At 37.1% G+C, this 25254-nt stretch overlaps 1 protein-coding gene across 6 annotated transcripts in view; it reads left to right on the forward strand.

The window, feature by feature from the left end:
- Positions 1 to 25254, forward strand: part of ubap2l (ubiquitin associated protein 2-like) — a 298828-nt gene that overhangs the window by 142529 nt on the left and 131045 nt on the right. For all 6 annotated transcript variants that reach the window (XM_051923264.1, XM_051923266.1, XM_051923265.1 and 3 more), the window contains 5 exons: positions 4426 to 4511; positions 6170 to 6338; positions 6754 to 6970; positions 20973 to 21271; positions 21525 to 21697. In XM_051923264.1, the coding sequence (XP_051779224.1) occupies positions 4426 to 4511; positions 6170 to 6338; positions 6754 to 6970; positions 20973 to 21271; positions 21525 to 21697 (944 nt within the window). The remainder of the gene's footprint in view (positions 1 to 4425; positions 4512 to 6169; positions 6339 to 6753; positions 6971 to 20972; positions 21272 to 21524; positions 21698 to 25254) is intronic.

The following is a 25254-nucleotide window of genomic DNA, read 5'->3' on the forward strand; positions in this document are numbered from 1 at the left end:
TCCTTTAGATATTACTGCTTTTCTTTGGAGCTAAATATTTCCTCACAGTCTACTGATGTGAGTCAATTTCACAGAACTTGTCAAAACAAATTCTGAATAGTGTTTTTGGTTACAGACTTTGTCAACTGTAAATCTCAGATGCTGACAGATGACAAGATTACAAATTTCTGTATGTACATGTACGGTCAACTCTAGATTTGTTGACACCTGTTTATGAAAGTGCTCAAATGAATATATAAAAATAACCTCACCTGCAGTGAGAGTGATATTTTGGGCTTAAACAAATGGGTAAGCTGCCTGCTTTTATTGTCAGATTTTTGGAACAAAATAGTTTTCCTTTAGTAACACATTTTCATACACGTAGTTTAAAAAAAAAATATTGGCACAGCAAGTTACAGTATTTGATGGAGTTTCCCCTAATGAGAATGACAGCACTCAGCCTCTTCCTGTAATGTACAAGGACGGAGAACATTTGTGGTACACTATTCCATGCAGATTATTTCCAAATCATTGTGCTTTCTCATGTGAACTTCCCTCTTCATTTTAGACCACTGATTTTCAATTGGGTTCAAATCTGGACACTGAGAGGCCTGTTACAAAATCTTCATTTTGTGTTGCTGCTAACAGTTTTGTCAAGTTGGATATGTGCTTCAGGTCATTGTTTTGCTGAAAGACCCAACCACGGCCCAATTTCAGCCTTCAGGCAGAGGCAACCAAATTTTCAGCTAAAATGTTCTTATTTTGAATAGAATTTGTTATGCTACTGACCTTAACAAGAGTCCCTGCACCGCGTGCTGCAAAACATCCCCAAAACATCATAGAGCCACCACCATGTTTTACTGTGGGTAAAGGTGCAGTTCTTTGTATTCAGTCCCCTATTTTCCCCAAACATGACAGTGGTGTGCATGGCTCAATTTTTGCTTTATCTGACCACATCACGATTCTTTTGTTGAATCATTCCAAAAAACTTCTGCCTATTGAGATGACGTCTCACTGTTGATTTTGAAATGGTGAAAGCGAAAGCCCAAGATTAAACTAAACTTGCACTTGTGAAACTGATCTTTGGGCTCCTCTTTGCCCCTTAGAATCCTCCTCACTGTGCATGAAGGGAATATGTGGATATGTCTCCTTTCTGCTAAATTGTCAACAGTTACATGATTTTCAGACTTCTTTACTATGTCTTTAATTAAGCTTACTGGTAATTTGAACAGAATAGCTATTTTTGTAGCCAATCCCTCAATCTATGCATGTTATATTAAGGTAAAACTGAATTTCTGCAAAAAAGTTTTAATAAATGAATAAGTAGCAGTTTATCCAAACACTTCAGATAAATTAGAATCGTGCATTATCGACTTTACTGTTCTTGAAGGCTTCCAGCATTTCTGGAGTTGACTATAGGATAGGGGTGGGTGATATGTCAGTGTTATGCTTGCATTATCCAGTATACATTTTCATAGGCCAATCAAGAATTGTCATACTATGCTAAAGCCTTGCCTGAATATTCTCATTGGTTGTCAACATTTTGCTGCAGCACTTCAAATTAATACTGACTGTGTAATGTAGACATCAAGGTTTATGTAACTAAAGAAATTTAAAGAAAATGTTGGATCTTCTTGCAGCCATTGCTGCTAACAAGAAGAAAGTAGAAGTTGCCATCAACTTTGTCATTCTGCAGTCAGCTTTGTCAGCGGTTAGTGCCAAACAGACCACACTATGTTCCAATTCCATTATAGTGAAATCGCCGTTATGAAATTTTTTTCAGACCCATTAAACAGAATTTGACCTGTATCAGTTTTTCAAGAGTGTTACTGGATACTGAATTTTGTGAAATAACACATACCATTGTAAAACCATGTGTCCATGTTGTAGAAGGGAAAGGAAAACATTTTTGAGAGTGTCAGTCGTTTTAAAAGTTGACCAGCCATGCTTCATTTCTCCTTGCTCATCTCCCTCTGCAGAATGGTTTTCTCTAGCATATCACCTAAAACTCCTTTGCTGCTGTTGGCATTATTTAATGTAGCTGCCTGGTGGTAGGTTGCTGTTGCAATTAGTTACAGTGCATCCGGAAAGTATTCACAGCGCATCACTTTTTCCACATTTTGTTATGTTACAGCCTTATTCCAAAATGGATTAAATTCATTTTTTTTCCTCAGAATTCTACACACAACACCCCATAATGACAACATGAAATAATTTACTTGAGGTTTTTGCAAATTTATTAAAAACTGAGAAATCACATGTACATAAGTATTCGCAGCCTTTGCTCAATACTTTGTCGATGCACCTTTGGCAGCAATTACAGCCTCAAGTCTTTTTGAATAAATAGATAGATAGATAGATAGATACCTTATATGATGCCACAAGCTTGGCACACCTATCCTTGGCCAGTTTCGCCCATTCCTCTTTGCAGCACCTCTCAAGCTCCATCAGGTTGGATGGGAAGTGTCGGTGCACAGCCATTTTAAGATCTCTCCAGAGATGTTCAATCGGATTCAAGTCTGGGCTATGGCTGGGCCACTCAAGGACATTCACAGAGTTGTCCTGAAGCCACTCCTTTGATATCTTGGCTGTGTGCTTAGGGTCGTTGTCCTGCTGAATGATGAAGAGATGGTTGTCCTTCTGGAAGGTTCTCCTCTCTCCACAAAGGACCTCTGGAGCTCTGACAGAGTGACCATCGGGTTCTTGGTCACCTCCCTGACTAAGGCCCTTCTCCCCCAATCGCTCAGTTTAGATGGCTGGCCAGCTCTAGGAAAAGTCCTGGTGGTTTCGAACTTCTTCCACTTATGGATGATGGAAGCCACTGTGCTCATTGAGACCTTCAAAGCAGCAGAAATTTTTCTGTAACCTTCCCCAGATTTGTGCCTCGAGACAATCCTGTCTCGGAGGTCTACAGACAATTCCTTTGACTTCATGCTTGGTTTGTGCTCTGACATGAACTGTCAACCGTGGGACCTTATATAGACAGGTGTGTGCCTTTCCAAATCATGTCCAATCAACTGAATTTACCACAGGTGGACTCCAATTAAGCTGCAGAAACATCTCAAGGATGATCAGGGGAAACAGGATGCACCTGAGCTCAATTTTGAGCTGCATGGCAAAGGCTGTGAATACTTATGCACATGTGCTTTCTGAATTTTTTTATTTTTAATAAATTTGCAAAAATCTCAAGTAAACTTTTTTCACATTGTCATTATGGGGTGTTGTGTGTAGAATTCTTGAGGAAAAAAATGAATTTAATCCATTTTGGAATAAGGCTGTAACATAACCAAATATGGAAAAAGTGATGCGCTGTGAATACTTTCCGGATGCACTGTATTTCAGTCTTTAGCTAAGTTTGCTGAATACGATCGTAGACAAATGTGAAAGTTGTTGAGATTGCAATTATTTCAGTCCTGAACAACAGAAATAGTATGAGCTTGAGTACATGTCTACCAAGAAGAAACTGTAAAGTTACTATCATGTTTCGATTTTAAAAAAAAATTTCAGTTCATGTATTGTCATATCCTCAGCAGAAGCAGCACAGTTTGTGCTAATTGGTTTGTAGATCTGTAGTTTTTTCATCATGTTTTGCTCTATTACATAATCTGCCTGTTTTGTTTCACCAGAATTTTTTTTTATTCAGCATGCATGCACATGACATGAAATTGCATTATTGTGAGTGTTGACTGGCTTGAATTTAGTGTTGACCTTGGCTGTTTTTAAAAACCTTAAATCTAAGGCTTTAAGAAAAGTAAATGTGCAGTTAGTTTAGCTTAAACTCCATTTAGCAAAAACAAAAAAAAATTACATAGTGTGTGCGTCTGATATTAAACTACTTCTTTCTTCATTAAAAATTCAATTTACAGCATGTTTTCATGTGGCAAACTAATTTATATCATTATTGGGAAGTGACTGTGACTTCAAAAATGTATTTTTCCTTTAAGCAAAAAAAAGTCAAGAACTAAGACTTAATGAGTAATAGTAAAGAGTTTAAAAACAAACAAAAAAATAAATAAAGGACAGATTAATGGTTAATTTGATTCCAGGTGTTTGAGATAATGATGCAGAATTTTGGAAAAACTGTTGACATTCACTGTAAATTTGTCCGATATGCACACTGAAAGATAATAATGTCCTTTCTCAGGTTGTTCAGTTCATTTGCCAGTCAAATTTAAATGTATATGCATGTTATGTATTTTTGTAGTGTAATAATTTACTTGATTGTTTTGACATACTAAATAAACCTTTTATTGAATAAAATAATGTGTAATTTCAGTGCAGTTTCTAGTCAAAAATGTAATGTTTTATATAAAAAAAAGTATTTATCGTCGGTGGTCTGTAATAGATGAATATTTTGATACATTTGGCAAGAAGAGGAAGATGAATTTCTGGTTTTGCATTGGTTGTTTGTATTGCATAGTAACCTGTTTAATATTGTCAATATAGCTTTCAGAAACCAAGATATTTACAGCTTCAAATGTAGCCTCAATGTCTCTCCCACCAGAGAATGTGACAATCACAGCAGGACAAAGGTATGTATCTATAGGGGGAATTTTGTAATAACAGTTTATATAATTTATTTTTATGTTGCTGCAAACAGTTTCAATGATTAGTATAATGCTAAATACTGGAACCACTCTGACTTTTTTGGTTTTTAGGAAGCTTTTGAAAATTAACTCTTGCTTGAAAAAGTAGGTGATGTAACATTTTAAAGCAGCAGAAGTTTCTTAAATATAATTTTAATTAAGCGTATATAGATGTATACAAGCATAGTAATGCAAACAGAATAAAACCAATTTTTTTGTTCATTTTATCTTCGGATTCTATCCACTGTTTTTTCTAGACTTTCTTGTGCACCATGACATGTTATGTCAGGACTGTCACAGTTAAATAAGTACTAATGACAGATCTACTCTACGGTCCCATTTGAGTACCAAATGGGATAACCTAATGACAATAGTGTTGAGCACCACACCACAATAGACATTAAGAGAAAATGTGCCAAATGAATGCATTTTTGCTAAAATGTTGCTATTCCTGTATTACCAAGGGCTAGGAAATTCACGATAGGAACTTTCTGAATTGAAGACAAGACTGTTCACCATTAAATGATCGGAATAGCCTGGTCTTCAGTCAAAGATTCCTTCCAAAGAGACTGAGGTTCCTGTTTACATAGCCCTTGATAATTCAGGAAGTACAGTTTTATAACATTATAGCTAAAAAATGTTAATTTTGAGCTAGCAACTTTATAAAAGATGTGGATAATGCGGCACAAGTAATATGAGGGTGTTTTTACTTGGACGTTTTTACAGATTTTTGCCATTCTTCACCATTGCTCACCTGTCGACTGTGGAGTATAGCAATGTTAAAAAAAAATTATTCACTCAAACATTTTTTTTTTTTTAAATCAATACTCATCTGTGGTAGTTGTCGCGAAGTCCTGGAAATTTTTAATCTAATGCTAAATTTGATGTAGCTTAAGATGTTATCTTAAGAGTTTCTGATACAGTGGGTTTCAATGGGGACTAGTGCTAAACTGCAACAAAAAATATTGAAATGCCCATCAGTCTCAAGTTATTCATTTCATGTAATACACATAACATTTATCCAACCATATTCTCACAACATACAAAACACTTTAATTGTTAAAATATTGTTAAACACTTTTGGGAACTAGGAGTAGAGCATTGAAAGTAAATTGTGTTCAAGTGATTTAGAGCTTTTGAATTCAATATAGGGCTTTTAACCAGTGAGAGAGAGAGAGAGTGAAGGCAGGTCTTTATGTGTATATGTAATATTTGGTAGGCACATTAACCAAGAATATACAATATATATATATACCTTGTGTATTGCAGCAGTATTTTCCACCATGACCTTATACAGTCCAGCTGACCTAAATCCTCCAGTACTCTCCATGGGGTCCAGAAATTGTATAAATGCTGCTTCCATATCCTCAATGCATCCCCTGTTAAGAGTGTGTTCAGGTTATAGAGAACTAAATATGTGTTTATTAGTTATGAAAACTTTTTTGTTTATAAAATGTGCTTCTGCCTACAATAGATTTAATTTGACTTTTTTTTATTGCTCAGTGGTATGGTGCTTATACTGGAGTCCTTTTGATAAATATTAAAATGTATAGATTTAAAAAAAAAAAAAAAAAACTGGCTTTTTTGTAAATATTGTTTTACAGAATTGACTTGGCAGTGTTGCTTGGGAAGACCCCCACTTCAGAGAATGAAACGGGCTCTCATGAAGCTGCACAGCCTCCTCCTTTGTCTCAGTCTCTGGTGTTTAACAATTCTAAGCAGAGTACTACGTCACAGCCATCTTCTGGGACCAGCTTTTCTCAGCACAACATGGTGAGCGTTCACTTTTATGCTATACATGTACATTGCATTTATAAGTTGTCTATCTCCTGTATTTTTAAGTTCACTTGTTTTTCCTGAAAATCTAGATATTTTAAAGAAGCATAGTTTCTGCTGTCCAAAGTGACCTTTTAAATTTTATCTGAATACTTGGTTCATTGTTCAGATTTGACAAATGTGGCTTGAACTATGCAAAAATGTGTTTGTGTGCATGGTTTAGCAATATTAGATACTATATCTAGTGTCGCTCATTTAATTGTATGACTGCATTTTATTATTCAAAATACAACTTGGAGTAATGTACTTGAGGGCAAGGTTTTTGTAATATAGGTGTCCAGCTATTTGTTTTTTGTTAGAGAGATTAATGCTGACTTTCTTTGTGCAATTTAATAAACACATGTTTTTACAGGTCAGCATGCTGGGTAAGAGCTTTGGAGATGTTGGTGAACCAAAAGGAGGAAGTACCAGTGGAACTACTAGTGGATCCCAATTCTTGGAACAATTCAAAACAGCTCAGGCATTGGCTCAGTTGACAGCACAGCACACTCAAGCCAGTGCTGGCAATCCCACATCTTCATCTTGGGAAATTGGCTCAGCTACACAGTCATCCTCACTTGGACAGTTTGGTAATTGGAACAATTCAAAATTTTGTTCTAGCTTTTATTCTCTTAACTACTTTTTGATTGAGTACAATTCCCTACCCAAAATAGTGTCAAAGTTGTATAATTATGCCACTTTAGCAGTTAATGTTGAATTTACACTAAAGTTTGTTAATCAGTTGTTCATGAAGTTGCAACATACTTTCAGTGGCCACAGCAACATAAAACGAAGCAGATTCCTTTACTAACTAATCCAAAAATTGGGGACAGAAAATATCATGTAACTGCTTGAAGTCATGCTCAGCAAGACATACCATAAAAGATAAATAGAGCATGTGATAACAGATACTGCTGCCTTGTATCATAGAAAAGAGCCTGAATACAGGTGCATCTCAGTAAATTAGAATATCATCAAAGCTAATTTATTTCAGTAATTCAATTCAAAAAGTGCAACTAGATCAGGGGTCTCCAACTCCAGTCCCGGAGAGCTACTGTGGCTGCAAGTTTTCACTCTCTTTTCTTAATTAGTTACCAGTTTATGCTGCTAATTAACTATTTCCCTTTATTTTAATTGACTTTTCTTGAGACTCTGGCCGATGAATTGATTTTTTTTTCCTTAAATGGCACCTAAGCATAAATTTGATGTGAAGTAAGCCAACAGATGACCAACTAAGTTGGGGCCTCAAACTCCAACCAACTTCACTTCATTCAGTTTCTTAATTTGAAGCCAATTCTCATTGCTAATTAAACCTGTTATTTAATTCCATGGCGCTCATTCTGCCATGGCAGATATTTCCAAAACAGTTTTTCTTTAAGAGTGCAGCCCACTCCTTGTGAATCTCCCCCAAATTCTTGAATGGGCTGTGCTTCATAATCCTCTCAAGGCTGCAGTTATCCCTGTTGCTTGTGCACCTTTTTCTGCAGCATTTTTTTCCTTCCATTCATCTTTCCATTAATATTTTTGGATAGAGCACTCTGTGAACAGCCAGCTTCTTTAACAATGACCTTTTGTGGCTTACCCTTGAGGGTGTCTGACTGTCTTCTGGACAACTGTCAATTCAGCAGTCTTCCCCATGATTGTGTGGCCTACTAAACCAGACCGAGACAATTTAAAGGCTAAGGACACCTTTGCAAATGTTTTGGATTAATTAGCTGAGTGGAGTGTGACGCCATGATTCTACAATATTGAACTTTTTCACAATATTCTAATTTTCTGAGATACTGAATTTTGGTTTCCATTATCTTTAAGCCATAATCAGCAAAATGAAATAAACGCTTGAAATAAATCACTGTGTAATGAATCTATATAATGAGTTGGTAACTTTTTGAATTGAATTACTGAAATTAACTTTTAGATGATATTCTAATTTATTGAGATGCACCTGTATTTGGCAGCGTGCTGCCTGTCAGTCATTCTGACATGTGATGGCTGCTAGAGTAAACCTTCACAAAGTTCACCTCATTTTATACACATGACATAATTAAAGGTGAGCCTTTTATCTGACTGTATTTCCTTAGTGTGCTTCATAAGCCTTTTCATTCAAGAAAACAAGGTAGATGAGGGGTTTAGACTATAAAGAGCTCCCCCCTTGCCTACTGTAAATGGTTTAATGATGTGAACACTGAGCTATAGATCAATAGTAAGACATTCTAGTACTGTATAAGTACATGTCTGTTTGCTTATGTGTTTGAAAAATAATGCAGTAAGGCAGTTGCAAAAAATTAAGTTTTTAATATTCTTACAAAAAGTGTGTATTTGAGTAATGGTTAAAACTTATAGGTATGGTTGCATTTTTGCTCCTTTTTATTTATACAATTTTTTTCCCTTGTGAATTATTTATAAAGCATTTCATGCTGCATTACAGGCTTTGTGAAGTGTCACTAGATTTGCTTTCTTTTTGATGATGTCACTTTGTGCACACAATCCTATTTTTGGGAAAGACTCTTTTCAGAAGTCAAATTTGTGTTTACTTACTTTTAACCCACAGTGCACATGTCATATGTGTTTGATCCTTTACAGATTAAGTGCAAAAGTAAAAACAGTAATAGTATAAATAAAAAAAAAAAAGCACCTGGAATTTTTAAGCAACATGTTTGAATATATTTATATTAGGACTGTGAAATGAACTTTTTTTGTTACTGCGATTAATCAAACACATTGGTGCTTAATTGTCTAATTAATCACAGATCTTGATATTTAATTGTGCAGGCAATCACAAATACAAATTGTGTTGTAATGCCATTGGGGGGGATTTTATAGTAGAGTATGTTGCATATTTTACTGTACAGTGTATTCAGTGTGGTGTACTTAATGAAATGAAAAATGAAAGTGTACTTAACGGGCAAAATCCTCATTTTGATGCGCTACACTTCAATAAAACAATTTTGCAATTTAAATAAATCTTGAATTAATAATGAAATTAACTAAAAAACCTTCTCTTGCGTACAGTAGGATATGATGAAACGGCCCCATCATTTTCAAACCCAAGTTCCCAGAAATTATATTTTATTGAAACAGTCCAATTCCCTTTTAAAGATCAGTAACACAACTGGTATAACAAATCAGAATTTATTTCCCAAGTTCTGTGTTTTGGGAACAGTTTTCCAGTTTCTATATTAAGTTTGGTTTAAAAAAAAAAAAAAAAATGTTCCAAGCATTTATATGGGAGTAACTTTTTTCTTTTTATCAATATTTTCATTTAGATTTTCATTCTACTTTTCCAGGTGTTCTGTTTTTTTAATTAATCCATTATTTCCTAATTAGTGGGTCTGACGCCAAAGTAGTTGCAGCCTGTTTGCCTGGGTGTCTGCTCTGCTCATTTTTAATTGTCATGAATAAGATACAGTGAAGGGGGAAAACTGCACAGAGAGTGCAAAAATATAATAAAATCAACAAACGAGTTTGAAAGCAGAAATTTTTCTAAATGTCTTATAAATGTAAAAATCATAGTGGTGTGCTTTTCTGAATGTAAAATAAGAGAAAAAATACCAGCGAATTAAATAAGATCAGTGTTATCAGGTGTTGTCACTGATTATGAATCTGGTTGGAACAAAAACCTGCAGCCACAGTGGGTCTCCAGAACCAGGTTTGGGAAGCGCTGGCCTAGATCCTCACTTGCAGCAGGTGATACAGGGCGGGGAAATCATAGAAAAGTAAATCTGTCACATACAGTATCTGTAATGAAAGCAGTTAACTCATGCATTTATACATTGATTTACTGTAAGTGTGGAATCGCTGAGAAATATTTTTTAAAAGAATTGATGCTAAAGTAGCATTAAATTGATTAGAAATTACAATCCGTACATTGAGAATTTCATTAAACATTCTTTTTATTTTCTATAACTTTTCAGTTACTGATACTTTAAAAGCAACAGTGATCATGGCATAGTAAAATTCGAGATAATCTTTGAAAACACAAAATGAAAATTTGTAACCTGAGGAAAGCAAACTTTATGGGGGTGGGGGGAGTATCTACAAAACATCAAATGGGACAGCAAAAAACTCAGCATATGTAACAGTTGGTGTCACTTCAGAGGTCTTCTGGTTCAGGCTCAAAATAAGTGTATTCTTTAAAGCATTAAAACAAAAAGACTAAAGAATCGTCCAAAATAGATAAATAAGAGTACTAAAAAAAAGATGAATAAGAGTACTAAAAAAAAGTAAAACTGGGGAAAAAGTCACTGTACAAAAAAAAAAAAAAAGCCTAATTATTCTGACATGGAAACTACAGCACGAGATCCAAAAAAGCATTTGAAACATCTTAAAAGAAACAAAAATTGCTAGAGAAGCCAAAATGAACAGCAAGCTATTTTTTTAGTACTACTCCAGTATAAAGATGATAACATTGAATTTTAAATACCTGGGACACTGGAACAAATTACCAAGACACGTAGAAGAAACATAAACCTTGATAGCCTTTAAGAAAAATATGCATGAGATACTGGGATAGCTTTGCTATTAGCTAAACGAACAGGCTTGACAAATTGGTGGCATGGCATCTTACAATGGAGTGGTAACTTTTCTGGTTCATTATTCCTTGCACTCTGTTAATCTTCATCTTGCCTGCATAATAGCAGCCTCATACTATAACATTGCCATGCTTCATCGAAGGCAGCAAGCATTTCTCCAGCCCATTTATTTGCTCAATGTCCACATTTAGGAAACTAGAATAATGGTGGCTTTTTAGGCAAACATACATAAAAAAAATCTGTCCCATCAAGCAGTATTATCCATTTTCATTCTTGGTAATGTCTTGATTATATTTTTAAATCATTTCAATGATTGATAACAAATTTTTATAAGTGTTTATACTTTATTCCAAAATTTTAATCGCTAGGGTGCACCGTACTAATAAAAATGGCACTTATACAAAAATACAACTATATATACTTATACAACTGAGATGTTGTATAAATAAATGACATTCCTTTAAAAAAATAAATAAATAAATAATGGAAATACTTTCTTAACGCCCCAAGACGTTCTTCCAGCATCTTGATTTAGTCAGATTCACAATTGGGAAGCGTTGTAGGAGGGTTTCTTAGGTGGGTGATGGTTGCTTACATGAAGAAGTAAGCTGAGGACTGGAAAGTTGCAAATGTGACTCCAGTCTTCAAGAACGGGGTAATCCATTGCTAATGTAGAAATCTACCATTTGGGTACATGCTGAATGAGGGACTCTTGTTTTAGTCCCATCTCGTGCTGCTGCCTTATTAGTTCAGCTGCATTTGCTGGACTATGCTTGAAATATCCAACAAACTTACTGCATTTTACACCACACTATTATCTGCACAGTCCTGAAGAGCAATTATGAAGGGCTCCTTATACACGGAGTTCAATGCACGACATGTGTTTTACGTCATGAGTCTGGCTGGTGTGTCTGCCTACTGTTGACACTCTTCTATGGATTTTCTACTGATATACAAGATTGGAAATGTGTTTTAAGATGCTCTTCCCTGTGTCACTCCAAATGCAAAAGAATTAAACATCCACAAACTATGTATTGAGCAGTTGTACCGAGATAGTAGTTGTTACTGAATGACATCCAGTATTTACCTGACAATGCCACTTTTTTGTATTTCTAAGTTGCTTCATCTTGTTTGATGTTTGATTCTTGCTTAAATCCTTAATCATTTGCAATTGTCTGATGTGATGGCAATGTGTTTGCAAATTCTGAGCTTGCCAGTTTACTAATGTTAATGTTTTAAAAAAAAAAAAAAAAAAGCAAAGCCTTCACCCTCAAAGGTCATAAACAATCAAGTTTGCTGTTCCATTTGGTAGTGCTTTTGCCATGGCATCAGAGATATATGTTGACTTGACAAATATTTATAAGTTGTAGATTGTCACGCATTTCAGCTTGAATGATGTCTTTGCATTGGCATGTTTCTTTTAACCAATAAAGTACAGTTTTGCCAAAAGTTTTGAGAGTGACACAAGTATTGGTTTTCACAATGTTTGCTGCTTCTGTGTTTTTAGATCTTTGTGTCAGATGTTGCTGTGGGTATATTGAAGTATAATTACGAGCATTTCGTAAGTTTCAAAGGCTTTTATTGACAATTACATTTAAGTTTATGCAAATAGTCAATATTTGCAGTGTTGGCCCTTCTTTTTCAAGACCTCTTCAATTCCACCTGGCATGCTGTCAGTCAACTTCTGGACCAAATCGTGATTGATGGCATCCCATTCTTGTGTAATCAATATTTAGTTTGTCAGAATTTGTGGGTTTTTTTTGTCCACCTGCCTCTTGAGGAATGACCACAAGTTCTCAATTGGATTAAGGTCTGGGGAGTTTCCTGGCCATGGACTCAAAATTTCAAAGTTTTGTTTCCCGAGCCACTTAATTATCACTTTTGCCTTATGGCACGATGCCCCATAATGCTGGAAAAGGCATTGTTTGTCACCAGACTGTTCTTGGATGGTTGAGAGAAGTTGTTGTCAGATGATGTCTTGGTTTTTGAGAAGCAGTACACTAAATAAGGTAGTTATATGTAGGTGTCTCTTTTCAGAATTTCACTAGAATTACATTTCAGTTATTTAAAATACTTTAATTTTGCATATATACAGTGGGGCAAAAAAGTATTTAGTCAGCCACCAATTGTGCAAGTTCTCCCACTTAAAAAGATGAGAGAGGCCTGAAATTTTCATCATAGGTATACCTCAACTATGAGAGACAAAATGAAAAAAAAAAATCCAGAAAATCATTGTCTGATTTTTGAAGAATTTATTTGCAGATTATGGTGGGGAAAAAAGTATTTGGTCAATAACAAAAGTTCATCTCAATACTTTGTTGTATACCCTTTGTTGGCAATGACAGAGGTCAAACGTTTTCTGTAAGTCTTCACAAGGTTTTCACACACTGTTGCTGGTATTTTGGCCCATTCCTCCATGCAGATCTCCTAGAGCAGTGATGTTTTGGGGCTGTCACTGGGCAACACGGACTTTCAACTCCCTCCAAAGATTTTCTATGGGGTTGAGATCTGGAGACTGGCTAGGCCACTCCAGGACCTTGAAATACTTCTTACGAAGCCAGTCCTTCGTTACCCGGGCGGTGTGTTTGGGATCATTGTCATGCTGAAAGACCCAGCCACGTTTCATCTTCAATTCCCTTGCTGATGGAAGGAGGTTTTCACTCAAAATCTGACGGTACATGGTCCCATTCATTCTTTCCTTTACACGGATCAGTCGTCCTGGTCCCTTTGCAGAAAAACAGCCCCAAAGCATGATGTTTCCACCCCCATGCTTTACAGTAGGTATGGTGTTCTTTGGATGCAACTCAGCATTCTTTCTCCTCCAAACATGACGAGTAGAGTTTTTTTCATCTGACCATATGACATTCTCCCAATCCTCTTCTGGATCATCCAAATGCTCTCTAGCAAACTTCAGATGGGCCTGCACATGTACTGGCTTAAGCAGGGGGACATGTCTGGCACTGCAGGATTTGAGTCCCTGGCGGCGTAGTGTGTTACTGATGGTAGCCTTTGTTACTTTGGTCCCAGCTCTGTGCAGGTCATTCTCTAGGTCCCCCCGTGTGGTTCTGAGATTTTTGCTCACCGTTCTTGTGATCATTTTGACCCCACGTGGTGAGATCTTGCGTGGAGCCCCAGATCGAGGGAGATTATCAGTGTTCTTGTATGTCTTCCATTTTCTAATAATTGCTCCCACAGTTGATTTCTTCACACCAAGCTGCTTACCTATTGCAGATTCAGTCTTCCCAGCCTGGTGCAGGTCTACAATTTTGTTTCTGGTGTCCTTTGACAGCTCTTTGGTCTTGGCCATAGTGGAGTTTGGAGTGTGACTGTTTGAGGTTGTGGACAGGTGTCTTTTATATTGATAACGAGTTTAAACAGGTGCCATTAATACAGGTAACGAGTGGAGGACAGAGGAGCCTCTTACAGAAGAATTTACAGGTCTGTGAGAGCCAGAAATCTTGCTTGTTTGTAGGTGACCAAATACTTATTTTCCACCATAATTTACAAATAAATTCTTTAAAAATCAGACAATGTGATTTTCTGGATTTTTTTTCTCATTTTGCCTGTCATAGTTGAGGTATACCTATGATGAAAATTACAGGCCTCTCATCTTTTTAAGTGGGAGAGCTTGCACAATTGGTGGCTGACTAAATACTTTTATTGCCCCACTGTACTTATATGTAACTATTAGGGCTATTGAAATTCCAATCTATTTATTTAAAAAAAGATCTGTTTGAAGGCAAAAGCTTGACATTCAATTGTAAAAACAGTTGTTTTACTCAAACTAATTCAGGCTTTGAGTTGCTGCAAGTGCACTGTGAAGTGTTTTGTAGATCCGTTTTTGCACTTCACTTTCACAATCGTCCATTTTGTAATTTTGAATGGTTAGCTTGTTATCTTTAGTAGTAAAACTTACAGCTAGATCCCCCCATAATGTTTTTTCCCCCGATCCCACAAGTGTAGTTCTTCTAATCTCATTTCCAATGCTCAGAATGTATCATTTTTGCATCTGATCTTGTCCCATTCTTTCTTAAACCTGAGAAACCTGTTTTTTTTTTTATATTGCAGCATTCTCATTAAAGAAAAAGTGAAATAATTCAGATTTTTCTTCTGTTACAATGCTTACATCTTGCCTGAAGAAGGGGCTTGAGTGGCCTTGAAATCTTGCATAATATATAATCTTTTAGTCAGCCAATAAAAGTGTCACTTTGCTTGACTTATCGTTACACTGTAACCTACGGTAATTTTGTCTAATGTGGTTGCTGGATTGACACACACTGCCTAAAACAATGAGATGTAATTACACCTATTCAAGCCACCTGTATTGAAATATTGCAACATCTGTAAATTTGAAAAATAAAATGCATTGTGCGGACACTGAGTTAATACCATAATGATCCTTATGTAAGCCACACAGGAGCTGCTTCCCCTAGCAAGTGCACAGGTGCTGGGAGGCTTTGTATTCTGAATACTGTGACATTAACTGTACCATGCTGCTTATTGGACATAATAAAACATGCCCACTTTCATCCAGCTTGCCTCTTGCCTGCTCTTTTACTTCACTCGTTAACTGACCTGTATTCTTTATGATCCTTGTAAGGACAGCGCACTATAAAAGCAGACATGAAAAGGAGCTTAAACCCTAATGAGACGCATGCTATGGCACTGCTCTCCATTATAATAATCTATTTAACTTTCCCTCTGAAAAATCACAAAGGGCTTATTGACAGTGTTGCATGAGTCTTGTAGCACTCAGCAAGTGTCCTCCCTGTGCTGCAAAAATATATGTTTAAACAACAGTTGAAGTACTGCTAGATATAGGCGGCCTTAACTATAATAAAGAGAATTTTAAATGAAAAAGCATTTACAAATGTACATGTACAGTGATCCCTCCTCGATCGCGGGGGTTACGTTCCAGAACCCCCCGTGAAAGGTGAAAATCCACGAAGTAAAAAACATATGTTTATATGGTTATATTTATTTATATATTTTAAGCCCTGAGAAACTCGCCCACACTCTTATAAACATTTCCCGCACAGTTATACAGCATAAACCCTTTGCATTCTCTTAGATATTAGGTAAGATTCGTTGAAATTATGTATGTAAACACAGTTTATATGCAGTAAAACCTAAATGTTATTTTAAAGATATCAAGCGTCTCCGATATCACATATTTTACAGCCATAACGATAGGCCACCAGCAATAAATATGTATAAAACAAGAAAAATTGTATACAGTAAAATGTGTGTACAGTGACGCTAAACATACGTACATGTACTAAGTACTGTATGTAGAAAATTAATTGTGGTTACTCACCAACAATGACACGACGACTTGTCTGATAACGATGAGTTTAATTTTACTGCATAACAAAGGAGAGCGTTACAGCTCTTTTAAAGGAGCCTCTTCAGGCGAATGTGTAGCACCGCCATTGTTGTTCTTCCAGCAGTCTTCAATCCAAATTCCTAAAGCAGATTCCATCCGGACTACCGCCTTATTATGTACACTTACAACTCGTTTCACGCCCTATATTAAAGGACACTGCGGCAGTAGATCTTATATTCTTTTCCTCCTTTTTAAATAAAAAGAACCATGGACTCATTGATGCCGTAATGGCGTCCTACAGCGGTGTAGCTCTTCCCTTCAACATATCCAAAACTTTTACCTTTTCTGCAATCGTTAGCATCTTCCGTTTGCGCTTGGGCACGGCCCCAGTAGCAGGAGCAGATCGTTTTGGAACCATAACGAAGGGTTTGACTATGCACAAAGATAAACACAAAAGAGCACAAAAGTAAACTACACAGCGAAACATGTTGATGCTGAATGAGCGAGATGAGATTTCCTGGTTAACGAAAAGCGGAATTGAATTTGGCGCTCCGTCGCTGAGCCAATCAGCACCCAGGAACTTAACCGCGTGCTGTGATTGGGTAGCTTCTCAGGCATCCGCCAATAGTGTCCCTTGTATGAAATCAGCTGGACAAACTAACTGAGGAAGCATGTACCAGAAATAAAAAGACCTATTGTCCGCAGAAATCTGAGAACCAGAGAAAAATCTGTTATATATTTAGATATGCTTACATATAAAATCCACGATAGAGTGAAGCCGCGAAAGTGGAAGCGTGATATAGCGAGGGATTACAGTATAATGCACGGAATCTTTAACCAAGTTCAAGTGTAATATTTAATTGAAAGATTCAAACCTTATTTTGACAGCCCTAATAACTATATATAAAATAAACAAGCCTCTCCATAATTACTGGCACCCATCCATCCATCCATTTTCCAACCCGCTGAATCAGAACACAGGGGTCTGCTGGAGTCAATCCCAGCCAACACAGGGCACAAGGCAGGATCCAACCCCGGGCAGGGTGCCAACCCACCGCAGGACACACACAAACATACCCACACACCAAGCACACACTAGGGCCAATTTAGAATTGCCAATCCACCTAACCAGCATGTCTTTGGACTGTGGGAGGAAACCCACGCAGACACGGGGAGAACATGCAAACTCCACGCAGGGAGGACCCGGGAAGCGAACCCAGGTCTCCCAACTGCGAGGCAGCAGCGCTACCCACTGCGCCACCGTGCCGTTACTGGCACCCATGGTAAAAATTAGTAAAAAAGTTATTACAAAATGACCTACTGGTAAATTACCTTAATCTCACACTGAAAATGAGATCCATGTGATGCTATAGCCTCACCGTGATGCTAATACAGTATAGTATAGACTGATACTGGGGCAAGATTCTCAATAAGTTTTAGGTATGAACCGCAATGAACAACATGCCAGGGAATTAACAATGGGGAAAAACAAAATTTACTTTAACAAGGTGTTTGGACTTACAATCAGGTTGTGTTGTTGTTTTTTTTTTTTTTTTTTCGGATATTCCGCCATTTGTTTTGGGTGCAAGCCTCATGTGTTAACATTCCACTTTTACCAACTGGTGTTTTAGAGGTTGCGCCAAAGCTAAATGCAGTCACGGGTGTCTGGGAAGGTCGAAAGACAGCTAGAGGAGGAGTCCTGGTTGGATTAGTAGTGTACGTGTACCATAATGTTTCTGTTTGTATCTTAGTAACCTCGAGGTTAAGTATAAATGTTTGTTGTTTAGTGTTTTATGTGTGTACTGTTTTCGGACATTTTGATTTTTTACTTTTAAGTGTATGATTTACCTGGCAGGCCCAAAATGGTATCTCCCTATGTTTAGGCAAGGCGACCCAGAGAATGGAGAAGTCTTTGTAAGTACAGTTGTGGCCGCAAGAGGGGGACTATCAGTTGGAGAGAATTGAGAAGGGTTAGGTAGCATGAGGCATGCCAGACTAAGATCTGCCTGGTGACTGAGCTGCTGGTTGACGTAAAGGAGTGGGTTAGGTTCCTGAGGACCAAAAATGGCCCCTCTGTTGTACAATTTCTATTTTTTTTCCTTTTCATAATTACTTTTGTCACAGGATTATTTATACATTTTTTGTGTATCCTTTATCATGGAAAAATAAAATTACTTTTTTTTTTTTTTTTTTTTTTTTTTTGGGAACAGCTGCCTATTATGCTTCTCATTACCCCCTCAGTCCTGGTCAGTCCCAAACTACTAGCAGGCCATCTGAATTAGTTGATGGCTTGTGACAATCCAGCATTTAACTGACATATTTATTCTGAGGAAAAATAATTCCTCATCAAGAAATTAACAATACCACGTAAGCCATGATTATTTAGCTACCCCGCATTTCTTTATACAGTGCCCTCCATAGTGTTAGGGAGAATGATACATTTTTCCTTGCTTTACCTCTCTACTCCACAGTTTAAACTTAGAAATAAAATAGTTTAGGTGCTATTAAAGTACACAGTGAAGACTTTATAATTTAGGGGTATTTCTATATATTTTGACTCACCATGCAGAAATTACAGCACTTTTTCTGCATGCTACCCCATTTCAGGGCACCATAATCTTTGTGGCATATCAATAGTAGACATATTAAACCAGTCATTTTTAGTACTTTGTTGCATATCCTTTGTATGCTGTGAAGATTGCTTGAAGTCTGTGATTCATAGACATCACCAGCTGCCAAGTATCTTTTCTGGAGATGCTCTGCCATATCTCTAATGCAGCCATCTTCAGCTCCGGCTTGTTTCAGGGGCTAGTCCCCTTAAGTTTTCTCTTCAGCATATGGAAGGTATGCTTAGTTGGATTTAAATTGGGTGACGAAAAACTCAACAATACAGTTGATGCATACAAACTGCCTGTAATCCATTTAGTTTTGTTGACCCAGTGAAATGTTTTTAAACTGATTGTGTTGTTTTTTTTTGTTTTTTTTTTTTTGTAATCAACTTTATATTAAATATATTAAAAATGACAGGAGACAGGATACATTACAAAAGAACTCGAACATCCCTCTCCCAACCTGCTGTCACTGCACAGTGTAGTGTGCTAAAGCTTCACTGAATCAGAATAGGGTAGTAGAGTACCTGCATGAATGTTGCAAATATAGGATGCCCCTCAAGTATGGTTTGGACAGAGGATTTAATAGCGTCTTGTTCGGTTTTATTTTGCAACATGCCCCACTTTTAAACTTGGTGAAGGGGTGAGTGAGCCAAGTCTTTGACCTTAAATTGTGATTTTTACATAGATTATGCATCTAAAATCAATGCAGTGAAACAGATTTTAAGATTTTATTTCTTACATGTCATCTGATTATATTAATGTTTAAATCTGTTCTACATGCAAATCAGTCTATAGTTTTAAGCAACATAGTCCTTAACTTTAAATTTTGTGAACATTCATAAATGCTGGGTTTTGTCATTTTATTGCATAGTTCACTGTCTTGATGTCACGTTTATGTTCAAAAGATATTTTGCGTGTTTTTTTTTGTGCTCTTCATAGGCAATTTGACAGGTAGCGTTAGTTGTATTTGTGTTAATTTTATTTCTCTTACTCTAGTATTACTCATTTGTACTTGTATCATTCTGTTACTTCCATCTTAATATCCATATCCTGGATATTAAGTTTTTTCAAGTAGAACTGTCATATACAAATTTGAAGATAGAATGTATGTGAAATTAATCTGTACAACCCTTTCAAAATTTGAACTAAGGCTAAAAGTTGCAAATCTCGCCATTCAGCTTTGTGTTACTGGATTTGACTATTTACTGCTGGACCAACCTTGGCTGCAAGATGCATATTCAGGAACAGGCTGCAACCAGATTTTACTCAGAACGTCAATAATGAGGAGGAGATATCATGCACTTTTGCTAATGATAAAATTAATGTTATTACAAGAAGAATAGATTAGTTTTCCAAATCACAAAATTTCAGTATGTGAATGGATTGAGAGTTCTTGCAATGTTTGAATGTTTCATTTTGCATATGTGTGCCTCAATTTGCTGCTACCTCACTGAATTTTCCATGTGTTATGTCTTGACATTTCAAACCCTTATGTAAATTTTGCTGGTTGTATTTTTGATAACTAACTGCTGTTAGTGCCTGTGCCTGTGCATGTCCAACACCACTGATGCATGCACAGTTATTTTAGTTAACAGACTAATCTGCTATAGATCTGAATTTTTTTTAAGGGTGCCTCTAATATTTAAAAGCCTAGTTAAACTAGATGTTTGTTTCACTTTCCAAGATTGTTATGCTATAGATTTTTTAATTGAAATTTCAGTTTATTCAAAGAGTTTTGCAAATGTGTTTAACATTTGCTGAAAAAGTTAATAAATTAATGCATTTTCATTCTTAAAACAAAAGTTTTGTTTAGTGTCACTTTTATTCTCCTATTTCTTGTTGAAAATGTAGCATTAGTCTTATTAACAAAAACACATATCAGTGCTTGGTATCGGCCTACGGTGTTAAGTAAATTTTAGACTCGTAAAATAGTATTGGTGCAGCCCTGTTTGTTTCAATTTGTTTTACTGTTTCCATAAGTTGTTTGATCAACCTCGTTTTATGTCCTGTACTATTTATTTTGCAGTCCTGTTTCCCATTAATGCCAACTTCTGGTGTCTTTCCAATGAGCCTTTAGTTTATGTAGTTGTTTAATAGTGTAAAACTTTGGGTTTTTTTGTAGAAATCAAGACACAGTCTGAAGCATCAGTCCATAATCCTTTCAGCAAGAGGCAGTCTTATCAGTCGACCACCAGCATGATGGAAGCATATATGCAACAGGAGAAACCTTCCTCGATCGTTTCTGCTCCTTTGCCGTCTGCATCAGTGCCTCCTTCCTCCTCCCCTCTACCAACTAAGAGCATCTCTTCCTCAGCACCTCAGGTTTCTCCAGGGTCTTCTGACAACCAATCTTCTAGTCCACAACCCACACAACAACATAAACTGAAACAGCAGAAAAAAAGAACAGCGATCACTACTAAGGTATAACAGATCTTTTAGATATGGGTCATTTACACGTTAACTGGTATAAAGCAGTTTGTTTACAGTTATAAAGAAACAAACTTCAGTTTAACCTGTATTATGAGGTGGGTCATGTAAATTCTAAAACAATAAAGTGATATTTAAATTGTTCCCTCATGTTCCTGTTATAATTTAAGTGTTTCATAATGATAAGTTATAATTGGAAACATTATTCAAAATGTCACTGAAGTACTGATTTTTGATGTTTTTACAGATACCATCTTCTGCAGTTGAAATGCCTGGCACATCAGATATTGGTGGGCTTAATCTGCAGTTTGGGGCAATGGACTTTGGACCTGAATCTGTTCTACCAGAATATGAGACTACACCTGTCACAAGTGCTCCAGTTAGCCAAGTCCAAAATAGTCCTTACACAAGTGCAGCCAAGTAAGTCTTCACCAATACGTCAGTTTTCTCTGTCTGGAAATAACCCACAACAATTGGAGCCCAAAGATTTTAAATTTGCAAGCAAAAACCTTAAGCCATTTGAATATCACAAATAACAATAACTTGGTTTTGTGACTTATGGAATCTCTATTTAAATCATAAATGTGGTGCTACTAAATTGACATACAACCTTAAAGGAAAAAGGGTAGTGTCAAAAGGAAAGTGACTTCCTTTTGCAGATAGACGTTTAACAGTATGGTCTTGTATTATTATTAAAAGGTATATATATTTAGGATGTGGAGGTTGGGTTAATTTGAAAAAGTGGGAATAAGTTTGTGAATCCAGTACATTTTTGTCTAGATTTTGACCTCTTAAAATAGAACTTTTTTTTTTTTCCTCCAGCATTTCTAACTCCACATTCTGTAAATGAAAGGTAATATGCTAGAAAAATGTTGTCAAGAGCTCATTTTATCTTGACAAATCAAGTTCACTTCAAATCAAATATTTTAGCTAAGAAAGGCAGTTCAGAATTAGAACATTTGTTAGGTTTTTCACTTAATAGTTGTAATATATACAGTACTGTCCCAAAAATTAAAGGAACACTTTTTAATCATAGTATAGCATCAAGTCAGTGAAACTTGTGGGATACTGATCTGGTCAGTTAAATAGCAGAGGGGGTTATTCAGTTTCAGCTGCTTTGGTGTTAATGAAATTAACAACAGGTGCTCTAGAAGGGCAACAATAATATGACCCCCAAAACAGGAATGGTTTAACAGGTGGAGGCCACGGACATTTTTCCCTCTATCTTTTCTGTTTTTTCACTAGTTTTGCATTTGGCTGCGGTCAGCGACACTGCTGGTAGCATGAGGCGATACCTGGACCCTACAGAGGTTATACAGGTAGTCCAACTTCTCCAGGATGGCACATCAATATGTGCTATTGCCAGAAGGTTTGCTCTGTCTCCCAGCACAGTCTCAAGGGCATGGAGAAGATTCCAGGAGACAGGCAGTTACTCCAGGACAGCTGGACAGGGCCATAGAAGGTCCTTAACCCATCATCAGGACTGGTATCTGCTCCTTTGGGCTAGGAGAAACAGGATGAGAACTGCCAGAGCCCTACAAAATGACCTCCAGCTGGCCACTGGTGTGTGTGTCTCTGACCAAGCAATCACCAACAGACTTCATGAGGGAGCCCTGAGTGCCTGAAGTCCTCTCGTGTGCCCTGTGCTCACTGCCCGGCACCATGGAGCTCAATTGGCATTTGCCATAGAATACTGGAATTGGCAGGTCCACCACTGGCACCGGGCGGCACGGTGGCGCAGTGGGTAGCGCTGCTGCCTCGCAGTTGGGACACCTGGGGACCTGGGTTCGATTCCCGGGTCCTCCCTGCGTGGAGTTTGCATGTTCTCCCCGTGTCTGCGTGGGTTTCCTCCGGGCGCTCCGGTTTCCTCCCACAGTCCAAAGACATGCAGGTTAGGTGGATTGGCGATTCTACATTGGCCCTAGTGTGTGTTTGTGTGTGTGTCCTGCGGTGGGTTGGCACCCTGCCCAGGATTGGTTCCTGCCTTGTGCCCTGTGTTGGCTGGGATTGGCTCCAGCAGACCCCCCGTGACCCTGTGTTCGGATTCAGCGGGTTGGAAAATGGATGGATGGATGGATGGACCACTGGCACCCCCCTGTGCTTTTCACATATGAAAGCAGGTTCACCCTGAGCACATGTGACAGATGTGAAAGGGTCTGGAGAAGCTGTGGAGAAAGTTATGCTGCGTGTAACATCGTTCAGCACGAACGGTTTGGTGGTGGGTCAGTGATGGTCTAGGGAGACATATCCATGGAGGGACGCACAGACCTTTAAAGGCTAGACAACAGCACCTTGACTGCTATTAGGTATCGTGATGAAATCCTTGGAGACCCATTGTCAGACCCTGTGCTGGTGCAGTGGGTCCTGGGTTCCTCCTGGTGCATGACAATTCCCGGCCTCATGTGGCAAGAGTATTCAGGCAGTTCCTGGAGGATGAAGAAATTGATACCATTGACTGGCCCCCAATGCTCGCCTGACCTAAATCCAATAGAACACCGAGTACAATTTTGAGATGCTGCAATGAAATTTTGGCAAAATAGACTAGCTTGCTACATCATTTTTTCACTTTGATTTTCGGGGTGTCTTTGAATTCAGCCCTCTGTAGGTTGATAATTTTCATTTCCTTCGAACAATGTGACGTCCTTTAACTCGTAACACATTGCCCAATCCATATCAGTATAGATATCCAGCAGGACTTTTTTCCTGTTCAGATCTGATGCGTTTTCAAAGTGTTCCTTTAATTTTTTTGAGCAGTTTATTTAAAAGCTCCTAAATGCTTATTCCATGCAGTATTTCACTCTGTGATGACCTAAGTAAAATTCTTCAATCTATTTGACTGTAGTATAATTGAGGGGAAATTGATTTTAAAGTAATGACCAGCATCCACATTACTTACTCACTTCTTAATTTTAAGCATCTTTGTCCTGCTTTAATTCACGGGAGTTGTTGCATTTGTTTAGGTGTTCTCGTGGATGTTGTGTAGTATTTTTTTTTTCTTTTTCCCCTTTTTAGTAAAATGGTTATCAAAGTGGCATGTGCTCTAGATGCACCCTCAGAGTTGGAAAATTATTCTTTATTTGCACTCAGTTGATTGTCTTTATACACTGGTTGTCTATAATGGCTCCTCTTGAACTCCCACATTATTGTAAACATTTTCCAGTTCAAGATCCCCTATCATGTAATTAAAAATGTTTGCCTCCTTTATGTAGCCTGTTATATTTATTTTTTGTACAACCATATAAAGTTGAGTTCTGTCCATGTACTGTCTTTTGTGTATCTACTACGTCTGGATAAAAATATTTATTTTTCCAATTAATTGTTATTTTTCTTTTTAAAGATTCGATTGCAGTTCTCAGTCTCAAGATCGATCAAATCTATCCAGCTCAATTACTATATGTATTTTTAGCATCCAATCCAGTAGATGTCACTAATGATTTAATGCAACTGTTAATACATGAGCAACTGAAGAATTATAGAAATACATTAGTCTTCCTACTGTACTTTTAATTTTGACTAATTTATTTTAAAATCCCAATAGTGGAATAGATTTAGGTAAGTCTAATTGGAGGGTGTCTACATGGAGATTCATAACACACAAATTAGTTATTTAACATAATTTAAGAAGCTGTAAGCTTTTATTTAAGATTATTTGATTATTTTAAAATATTTGCAAGATTTAAATATTAGATGTTTTATAAAGTAGATGCCACTGCATGTATTAAAACTAGGAGCCCCCCAATATGTATAGATTCTGATGTGGTAATACCTATGCAGTGCTGTGAAGTTTTTTGTGCAATGGTGTTTTGTTCCACATCTTCCAAATACTGATGTTAACTGTTCATTGCTAATAGTGTTTCTTCTTGAATGTCATTCCATGCTTATGTATACTCTTATGTCATGAAGTCACTATGTAGACACCCTTCAAATACATTGTTACTGACATTTGTCACACGTTAATGTTTTTTATGCATGGTTGA

The sequence above is a fragment of the Erpetoichthys calabaricus genome, chromosome 2 (genome assembly GCF_900747795.2).
Source record: "Erpetoichthys calabaricus chromosome 2, fErpCal1.3, whole genome shotgun sequence".
Classification (NCBI taxonomy): domain Eukaryota; kingdom Metazoa; phylum Chordata; class Cladistia; order Polypteriformes; family Polypteridae; genus Erpetoichthys; species Erpetoichthys calabaricus.